This window comes from Furipterus horrens, unplaced genomic scaffold, assembly GCF_987537825.1.
Source record: "Furipterus horrens unplaced genomic scaffold, mFurHor1.1.pri manual_scaffold_17, whole genome shotgun sequence".
Taxonomy (NCBI): Eukaryota; Metazoa; Chordata; class Mammalia; order Chiroptera; family Furipteridae; genus Furipterus; species Furipterus horrens.
Window position 1 is genome coordinate 118122300 of NW_028327187.1, and position 10735 is coordinate 118133034.

A 10735-nucleotide genomic window follows, 5' to 3' on the forward strand; every position below is an offset into this window, starting at 1 on the left:
CCCGAAGCCGCCGGCTACTCCCACCGGCTGCTGCTGCTCCTGCTGCAGTGAACGCCGCCCCGCGCCGCGCCATTGTCCCCGCCGCCCCAGCAGCGGCGCCGGGCCGCGGGCCGGGAGGCGCCGGGAGCGCATGGGTGGACGCCGCTGATGCCGCCGCCGCCGCGCCGCCCTCCGAGGCTGCGTCCCGGGAAGCCCGGCCCCCCTCCGCCCCCGGCCCGGCCCGGCGCCCCGGCCTGGAGCGCGCCCCCATGGAGGCGCCCGGGCCGGCCAAAGCGGCCGCGGCAGAGCCCGACCCTCCGGAGAGCCCGGGGGAGACCCCCGACGGGGCGCCCGCGCAGGTACCGGGCTCCGACGCGCCGACCCCCGAGTCGCCCTCCTACCGCCTGCAGGACTTCGACACGCTGGCCACCGTGGGTAAGTGCGGGGCTCGGGGACCCGGCCCGCAGGCGCGCTCGGGGCCGCCCGGGACGCCGGCGGAGCCAGACAAAGCGCCCGGTGTGGCGGCGCCCGGCTGCCTCCCGCCGAGGGCTCGGCCCGGCCCGGCCCGGTCCGCTCCGGCGCCCTCCGTCCCACCGACGCCCCGAGAGTTGGAGCGAGTTCCCCCGACCCCCGAAAGCCTCCCGACGCGCCGCTGCCCCGCCTGGCGCCGCCAAAGGCACTTTCTTCGGACCTGCCACCGCTGACCCGCCCACGGGGTCTGGGCTCTCCGAAGTCACAAAAGCTCCTGGAGCTGACCTCACAGTGGGGACCTCCGGCAGGGACCCCGAGGGACAGGGGCGGCCCCTGTGAGGCCAGCTGCCCCTCTGCCCAGCGGCTGCGGGAGGCTCCGTCGAAGGGGGACCTTAGAACGACCTGCTCTGGGGCGCAGGTGTCCTGTGGCGCCGTGGGGTGGGCGCGTTGCGGACGGATGAGACACTTCCTGGAACCGCGGTTCCTTTTCATCCGGTGCCTCCCAAACGGCGTCCCTTCATTAGACGCTTCTGTCCCCTGTGTCCTCTGTCGTAAACTTGACCCCCAACTGGGCCCCCGGAAAGGTAAGTTTTCAGCGTCCTGGGCGCCGGGATCCCCAAACGCGCCGGTTTATCTGGCCGGCCTGAGTGCGTCGCAAGATCCCGACCCTGTGAGGTACTGAATTCGAGCTGCGCGCACGCACAAGCTAGCCTGTGGCTGTCTGGCCACTGTCACCAAGGGGCTGTAGCACCCTGTTGTTGGTCGCAAAGGTGAACTTGGGGGCGCACGTGCTGAGTGGGACTGCAGGTCAGGGGTGTTAAGAGCCCCCCCCCCCCCCCCCGGCACATTTGGAAAGGAGGCGCACATACAGTGGACTTGGGGACACGAGGCCCAGAGCCAGCATGACAAGGACAGCTCTCTTTTCCTTCAGTGGCCTCCCCGCCCGTGTGTAGCTGGGTGTGAGGAAGGTGGGGGATCAGTCATCAGGAATCCTGATTGGGATTCAGTATCTATCTCTCAATATCGATCTACCTGTCCGTCTATGGCCAAGGTTTATAACCAAAGGTGAACGTGCCTTTTGGGACGTGGTTTTGGTGGTCGCAGCTGGGGAGGGGAGTCCTGACCGGTGCGTGCAGGGCAGGGAGGCTGCTCCCTGCCCTCTGGTGTCCAGGATGCCGAAAAGCACAGTCATCAGCCCCAAGGCCGGTGTGTAGGGCCGAGGGCGAGAAACTCTGACGTAAGCAAGAGAGACTCTTATCTCTCTCTTTCCTTCTTGCATCTACCTGTGTCTCTAACTGTCTGCGTACCTACGTACCTGTCTGTGAATGTGTACCCACCCCCCCATCCATCCATCCATGTATTATCCACCAAACCATATCTGTCACCTAGCTGTCCCCCTTCTCTCTCTTTTCCTGCCCTCCCTTCCTCCTCCTCCTCCTCGTCCTTCTTCCCCTTCCCCGCCTCCCCAAGCTCTTCTGGGCTGATTTAGAAGCTGGCTGCCTTTGGTGTGGCACCAGAAAGCCACAGGAGTCCAGACCCGAGCAGTTTAGTTGCACGGGAGGTGGAAGCCAGGTGACTAATGGAAAATCGGGGGCGGACCGGCGCCCTGCCTTGGCACGCGCCCCGGCCATTGTGTTCCGTTCGGGCACACGCTTCGGTCTGTGGTGAGAGCCGCCGGGGCCGGAGGCCAGGGCGCCCAGCCGGTGCCGGCCAGACGGGCAGGCTGCAGGGGAGACCTCGTCGGGTGCCCCGCGGGCGCTGCCAAGCGGGTGTAGGCACCCACTGAGTCACGGCCTTAAAAACAGAACGTCGCCGCGTCTGGGGACTGGCCGCTGGGGGCTGGGAAGTGAGCAGTTTCGTTCAGCCCTCCTGGCCGGTCTTAAGGAAGAGGATGCTGTTCCCCCAGGATCACACCCGGGGGGCTGCACGGGAGGCGAGGGAGAGCCCCGCGGTCTCTGTGTTGGACATTGGAGAAACGGGGGGCAGGGACCCAGACGTGTGTGCAGGGCAAAGCTTCAGACATTTCCTGCGGCCTCGGACCTCCACTCTTCTCTGGAATATTGGCAATAGAGATTAATCTGAGCAGGACTGGTTCAAGGGACTGAGAATAAACTTCAAGAGGGAACAGGACAAGCCTTTCTAAACCCCCACAGCCACGGCTCTGACTCACCATGTCCAGTCACCTGAGCTCCTGCCACGCGGGGCCGCGGGCTGTCTCCCTGCAGGGAGAGCCCCCTCAGGGCTGGGCGGGCGCGCTCTGCCGCCCCGGCTTCCCCCTCCGGAAACCCGCGTCCTTTTCAGCTGCTCCTGCGTCCTGTTCCCTGCTGTCTCCCCCCCACCCCGCACGGGTGCCCGCGGGGGTTCTGAAGGGTCTGACGGTGCTTGTGTGCGGTTTTCCCGCAGACCGATGCTGCTCTCTGTCACCTGCACGCAACCCAACACACCCACACGGGAGCCTGGTCCCCACCCCCTGCTAGGCCTTCTCGAGCATCACCGTCTCCGCCGCTTGGAAGCTTCTGGTATGAGTCAGGGCGAAAAGGCCGAGTTCAGCTGATGCTCCTTTCTGAAGGGCGTTTGGCATCTCTGCCCCAAGGTCTCAAGGGCTTCAGTCTCTCCTTGAGTGTGTGGAGGGTTCTTTTTCTTTTAAAGATTGTATTTATTTATTTTTAGAAAGAGAGGAAGGGAGAAAGAGAGGGAGAGAAACATCCATGTGGGGTTGCCTCTTGTGCGCCCCCAACTGGGGACCTGGCCCACACCCCAGGCCTGTGCCCTGACTGGGAATCGAACCGGCGACCTTTTGGTTCCCAGGCCCGCACTCATTCCTCTGAGCCACACCCGCCAGGGCTGAAGGGCTGTTTTTATCAGCCACTTGCTCTTGGGTATTTTACCCTTTGTTTTGCCCAGGAGCCCCGCATGGGGCAGGCCCCGTCCCTGGGGACAGAATAAGGAAGAAGGTCGCGCTCACGCCGTCAGGTGGCCTCGGTCTGGGCGTGGTTGGCCTTCCAGACGGACGCCGCTGCAGGGGTTCCGGCTCCTTGGGAAGCGCGCGGCGTGCGTTGGTGGGCCGTCTCGTGGTGGGACGTGGTTTTCAAGCACAGGAAGGACTGTGGTGTCAGAGGTGGAGAAATTCGGGGTCCGGGCAGCCACGCCGCTCACTGGAGAAGAAATGGTGGGCGTCCCCGTGTTCCGCGATTCTGGTTCTTGGGCCCGACCTCGCTTGCCCCCCATGAGCATGAACAGTGGTTGGTGCTCATCAAATGTGTGTGTGCGTGTGTGTGTGTGTGTGTGATTACAGACCAGCAGGGGATTCCAGAAGCCGCACCTCGGGGCTCCCTGCGTCCCCCGTGGTGACACCTTTTGTAGCTTTAGCAAAGTATGGAAGCCAGGACGGCCGCTGCATCAGGTCCTTTCAGAGACCGGAGAGCCTGCTCCCTGCTCCCGGTTTCTGCCGGGTCTCCTTTGTGATTGCAAGTGTGGGCGCTTGTGTGTTTCTACACAGCGCATCCATTCAGACGCCCCCGCACCCCCAAAGCAAGGCCCAGAGCTCCCTCCCTCTCCACCAGCCACTCCCTCAGGAGGCTCGGCAGGTCTGTTTTGTTACGAACTCACAACACAGCGTGACTCGCCCGTGTTTTGTTAAAACGTAGAGGACTTTCCTTCACGAATCACTCATTAGCAGCAGCTCCCTCCCAAGCATTTAGAATCGTTCTCCGGGGCGTGCCGGCGGCATTTTCTGCTTCGCCCTTGGCTTCCTTGAATTGGTCCTAATGTCACTGCCTTCGACGTGGGCGGTCCCATACGTGAGCACACCTGTGCACACCCGAGCCCACCTGAGCCCACCTGCGCACACCTGCGCACTCCTCCAGAACGAGCGGAACCGGCCCCAGGGAGATTTCGCACGTGAATGGCTACTCAGTGGTGGGGTTTGCGTCATGACCCCGAGAGCTGCTCACTGCTGAGCAACACACAGAAAATCGCCTCTGCCATCCACGCACTCGGTTCTGCAGAGCACCAATGCCTTTAAGAACCGACACGCGGTCCAGGGTGGGCGTCCGGTTCCCGGACGGAGCGATGAGGCCAGAAGCCATCGGTCTGCCCACTAAACGGGGCCTTGTTGGATGATGGGTGTGTACTTGAGTCTAGGTTACTCTTCTTTTTCCTGTCGTCCTTGAGGAGGTGCCCAGGAAGGACCGGGGGCCTCCAGATGCTGGGGGATGTCCGTCGTTGGGGCTGTGGAGCCTTCCGGGGTCAGCCGGACGCACGGACGCCCAGGGACGCTCTGCCTCCTATAGGCCTGGCCGGGGTGTGTGTGTGTGTGTGTGTGTGTGTTTGTGTGTGTGTGTGTGTGGTGCCGCCCGTGCCTGTGAGCAGAATGACGATGGTCCTTTCTGTATCACCGAGGAGTTAGCCTGCCTCATTCAAGGCAAACATCATCCTCACCTCCATCATCATCCTCACCGATCATCACCATCATCTTCTCGGCGGAGCTCAGGCTCTTGTTTTCAGGGACGCGCGGGGTGTCCTTTGCCTGCGTTTGGACCTCACTCTGTTCAGCAGGCCTGTCACGCGTGTGCCGGAACCCTTACTCGTCCCCCTCACAGGGTCCCTGCTTATTCCAGCTCCTGGGTCAGGGCAGGGGGAGACCCCAGCACGCGCCCCCCGCGCGGCCGTCTTCCCCAGGTCTTCCTCATGGGCTTCCCCGCCGGCTTTGCCCCCCACACTTTACGGCTTCAGGCACCATGGTGTGTTATCTCACAGTTTTGCCGGTTATGAGTGTGAAAATGAATCTATCGAGGGTTCAGATCGGGGTCTCAGCGGGGCTGGGTCCTTCTGGAGCCCCCCAGGGGAACATCTGTCTCCTTGTGTTCCCCACCTTCTGGAAGCTTCCACCGGCTTTGGCTTAGGACGCCTTCCAGGCAAGCAGCGTTGGGTCGGATCCTCTTCGTGCTCCCGCCTCTGCGCTCTCTCTCTGCTGCCTCTGCTCCCGTAACAAGGATGCTTGGGGTTCCATTGGATTCACCCCAACCACCCAGGATTCTCTCCCCATGGAAGGGCGAGGGATTAGCATCTGTCCTTAGTGTCTCGAAACTCGGTTCCCCCTTTGCCTCGTTCACGGACGGACTCACCAGGTGAGGGGACACATGTGAGAACAGCCTAGAGGGTGGCCGTGCGGGGGGGATGTACTGGCCTTGACTTGGCCTTGGCCACGGGCAGGGACTCCCAGAAATGGGGACACCAGAGTCACCCTGGGAAGCTCTTCCCTGCCCGCGCCAGAGCAGAAAGGCTGGTTCGGATGAGCCACGGCGGAGGCTGTCCCCGTGCATGCGGGCGCGTGTGCCGGGGAAGGGTGACGGCGGCGGATGGGGCTCTCCCATCTGCGCGGCCCCCTACGCGGCCGTCCCTGTCGCCCAGGACTCATGGCCACCTCTCCGGGTGCCTTCCCTGGGCCGGACGGGGAGAACCAGTTCTCACATCCCAAGGGAGCTCACCCCGAGCCGTGTTCCCAGAGGAGGTGGCCCGGCCTTCCCTCCCGGGAGACGGTCCGAGCCCGGGACGCCCAGAAACAGAGCGTGTCTCCAGCTGGAGCCGTGCGGGGAGGGCGAGGGCAGGGTGCCACCCGCGGTCTCCAGCGCGTTGATGAATTAACTGATAACACAGGTACTTAAAAAAAGGAACGTGGCAAGCTTTCTTTTTTCTGAGTTACTTCGTGGAAAAATAATAGCGCCAACAGCGTGGACGCTTCTAAGGAGCTCCTGACTCCACAGTAGACGGTGGGAGCTCCGCGCTGGGCTGCGCACGGAGGGGGCTGCACCTTTGCGTCACCATCCAGACACTCCCTGCGAGTCCAGGCGGTCTCCAGCGTGCGTTTGGGTAGGAGACCGCGTGACGGGGAGCCGCGGCGTGGATTGGAAGTGCTCCAGGCTCCAGGGGCCCCTCGGAATCCCGCTTGGGGGTTCCCACCCCACGTAGGCCAAAAGGACAGGCCACACTCAACCATAGGCGTCCGGGTCCCCGCCCACGTTTCCCAATGGGACCCGCCTTCCACACGGTGTCTTTCCTGCTCGGGCTGGTCACCCACTGGGAGGTGATACTGGGTTTTTCTCCAGCCGCCAGAGAAAGGAAGGGACCCTGGGCAGCTCTGACCCATCATGGCAGCCAGTTCTACAGTCTGGGGAGAAGGTCTCCGGGGCAGGCGTGATAGGAATTCTCCTGAGGCTGTAGTTTGGGTGCTATTTGGATGACTCACCAGACAGGTGTGCAAGGCAACCTTCAGAGGGTTTTTCTTTTTTTCAATGCTTCCTTCAAGATGCTTTTTTATTGATTTTAGAGAGAGAAGAAGGGAGACAGGAAGCGACAGAGAGAAACGTCGATGTGAGAGAGAAATATCAACGGGTGGCTTCCCATACGCCCCTGGACCGGGGATTGTGCGCACCAGGACTGGGCATGTGCCCTGACTGGGAATCGAACCCACGACCTTTTGGTTATGGAACGTTGCTCCAATCCCCTGAGCCATACCAGCCAGGGCTGCAGAGGGGCCTTTGAAAAGGCTTGACCAGCCCTGGCCGGGTCGCTCCCTTGCTGAGAGCGTCGCCCCCATAGGCTCGGGTGGCTGGTTCGATCCCCGGTCGGGGCCCCGACAAGACGCCACCCATGAACAACCATGCGTGGAACCACAAATCAGTGATTTCTTCTCTCCCTACCCCCTTTCCTCTGTCTCTGCAAAATCAATCAATAAAAAGGTCAGGGATGCCTAAGAGTATCCCCTCGACCCTGGAAGCCGTGTACTTGTTGTGGGAGGTGAGTCCCCGGAGGAAGTGACCGTCACGTCATCCTCAGCAGGTCGGCGTTGGGTGGTGATGGGAGATTCTGCTGGGTCCATTGCATCTCTTCGAAGATCCAGCCTCTCGTTTCTTTGATCATTTTTTTCTCGATTGGCTTTGTTTTCCATCTCACTGATGGCTGCTCCTCTTTCTTATGTCTCTTCTGTCTGCGTGGCGTTTGCTCACCTAGAAACAAAGGCCCGTCCCAAGGGAGAGGCAATGGCATGTATTTGCGATCAGGGTCCCCATGAGGGGACACAGGGTGGCGTTTACCAGGAAGGGAAGGGACTGTCACCCCCGCAGCAGGAAGGTGGGGCTGGGGACGCCAATACCAGGACGTCGTGACGCTGGTTCTAAACCACGTGTGTCCCGCTCAGCCCTGGGCTCACCCGTCCGGTCGTGACGTCTGCTTCCTCGTCACCTGTGCAGGCAGCTCTTTGGGACCCAGGGCGGCCCTGCGCCCCGTGCGGCGGTCCCTTTGCTTGGCTCTAAAGGGTCTCCGTGGACACGACTGTTTCCAGGTTTACGTCCCTCCTGTCTGTGTTGTTTTCCAAGGTGTTTTATTTTGGTGGAGATTCTGGGCTGCTGCTCAGAGAGAGTCAGGGACCCGTGAGAGACACGGAATGGTATCCCAGGACGTCGTAGGAGGAAACACCACCTTTTCTGTTTTCAAAGCGTGTTCAGGGTGGCCCACGGGCGAAGCCTGGTCTTCAGGCGTTTGCGGTCTCCTCCAGCCCGCGTCGGCGGCCTGTCGTTCGGAACACGCGCCTTCTTGCGGGTGCGCCTCCAGCTCTGACGACCCCCTCCACGTCATCAGCACGCCAGCTTCTTCCGCACCAGGCAGGCCTTCGTCATGAGCCCGAACACAGCAGCTCCGCAGCCACCTGCTCCGGACGCGGGTCCCTCCCTGCGAGACGCGTTCCGTGCCGGGACAGCTGCTGAGTGCCGGGCGCTTGTCTCCCTTTAAAAGAAAAAGTCGCCATCGAAGCCTGCTGTGTGGAGCGTGGGGTTAACGTCCGGTTTAGAATTGGAGATGCTGTTGGCAAAGCTGTTTGGCGCTGGGGGTGGGGGTGGGTTGGGGGGACGGGGACCTGGTTCCTTCACCTCGTGAGTCGCCGCGATGCAGACCCCTCACCTTGGTAAAAGGGAAGCGCGCTTCTGGACGTGGTGGGTTGTTTAGGGCGAGATGGGTGCCCACACAGTCATTCCTACCATGACCACAGGTGTGCAGACACCACAGGTGTGCAGACGCCACAGGTGTGCAGACCACAGGTGTGCAGACGCCCACAGCTGTGCAGACACTCACAACTGTGCAGACACAACTGTGCAGACGCCCACAGGTGTGCAGACGCCACAGGTGTGCAGACGCCCACAGGTGTGCAGACGCCCACAGCTGTGCAGACACTCACAACTGTGCAGACGCCACAGGTGTGCAGACGCCCACAGGTGTGCAGATGCCCACAGCTGTGCAGACACTCACAACTGTGCAGACGCCACAGCTGTGCAGACGCCCACAGGTGTGCAGACGCCACAGGTGTGCAGACGCCCACAGCTGTGCAGACACTCACAACTGTGCAGACGCCACAGCTGTGCAGACGCCCACAGGTGTGCAGACGCCCACAGGTGTGCAGACGCCACAGGTGTGCAGACGCCCACAGCTGTGCAGACGCTCACAACTGTGCAGACGCCACAACTGCAGACGCCACAGCTGTGCAGATGCCCACAGGTGTGCAGACGCCACAGGTGTGCAGACGCCACAGCTGTGCAGACGCCCACAGGTGTGCAGACGCCCACAGGTGTGCAGACGCCCACAGCTGTGCAGACACTCACAACTGTGCAGACGCCACAGCTGTGCAGACGCCCACAGGTGTGCAGACGCCCACAGCTGTGCAGACACTCACAACTGTGCAGACGCCACAGGTGTGCAGATGCCCACAGGTGTGCAGATGCCCACAGCTGTGCAGACACTCACAACTGTGCAGACACTCACAACTGTGCAGACGCCACAGCTGTGCAGACGCCACAGGTGTGCAGACCACAGGTTTGCAGACGCCCACAGCTGTGCAGACACTCACAACTGTGCAGACGCCACAGGTGTGCAGACGCCACAGGTGTGCAGACCACAGGTGTGCAGACGCCCACAGCTGTGCAGACACTCACAACTGTGCAGATGCCACAGGTGTGCAGACGCCCACTGCTCTGCAGACACTCACAACTGTGCAGACGCCACAGGTGTGCAGACCACAGGTGTGCAGACGCCACAGGTGTGCAGACCACAGGTGTGCAGACGCCCACAGCTGTGCAGACACTCACAACTGTGCAGACGCCACAGCTGTGCAGACACTCACAACTGTGCAGACGCCACAGGTGTGCAGACCACAGGTGTGCAGACGCCCACAGCTGTGCAGACACTCACAACTGTGCAGACGCCACAGGTGTGCAGACCACAGGTGTGCAGACGCCCACAGCTGTGCAGACACTCACAACTGTGCAGACGCCACAGGTGTGCAGACGCCACAGGTGCAGGGACAGACACCCCTCAGCCTAGCCCTCTCCAGTTGGCATTCCACTGTTACTACCCTTTATGGTCATAAACCCGGGAATGAAACGTAGAGACACACATCCAACAGGACGCAGAGGGGTCGTGCGTACAGAAACCGTACCAGACTTGGGGAGGACCCAGCGCCGGTGGCCAAGGGCAGGAGAGACGAGGGGAAGGTTCTCGCTGGGAACCCCAGACCCCAGACCAGCTGGGAGGGCTGAGGCCAAAGCGGGAGGACTTCATAGTCTCCTGGAATTGGCATGGCGCTCAGGAAACCATCAGCGTTGTAAAAAAAACCCAAAGTTTTCTTGGTTAAAAATGGCAGCGGATGGGAGGTGGGCACCCTCACATAAAGTCCTCTTCCCTGTCCCCTCCTGGCGCCCGTCCGCGTCAGGGTGCGTTCCTCTCCGGCGTCTCCTTCTGAACCAGAGAAGGATCTCCAACCCGGTGCAGATCCGTCGCTTCTCCGAAAAACATCGAGATACACACGGACGTGGGATTCCCCAGGGCGAGGCGGTGGTGCTGGGAACCTAAGAGAGGATTCAAACAAAAAGGGAAACAGAACCGAAATTTACAAAAAAACCCAAAAACTCACTTGGAGTCAAAAAAGGCTGAGAACAGCCTTGTCTGTCCACAAACACGGGCTGTTCCGATCACAGAGGAACAGGAAGCCCTTTCCGTAGCCCGGGTCACGTGGTTTTCTTAATTAAAGAAGAAAATTTTAAGAAGTGTGTGCGCTCCAGGGCACCATGTCATGCCCGCCTCTGCCTTGGGCGCCGTGGGAGGGTCTCCACGACCATCCACGCCTGTTGCACGTCCAGGAGACCCTTTGGGTCGGCTTCCTGGTGCCGGCGTTACAATCCCTCCGGGCCTGGTGGCTTCCAACATAAATGTCACGTGCAGACACACATCCCGTGTGCTG

At 61.4% G+C, this 10735-nt stretch overlaps 1 protein-coding gene across 1 annotated transcript in view; it reads left to right on the top strand.

Annotated features, from left to right (window-relative positions):
* The window catches only part of PRKX (protein kinase cAMP-dependent X-linked catalytic subunit), a 46524-nt gene continuing 35789 nt past the window's right edge, over nt 1-10735 (top strand). Inside the window, exon 1 of the mRNA XM_090264330.1 lies at nt 1-414. Within this exon, the coding sequence (XP_090120456.1) occupies nt 249-414 (166 nt within the window). The 5' untranslated portion in view covers nt 1-248. The remainder of the gene's footprint in view (nt 415-10735) is intronic.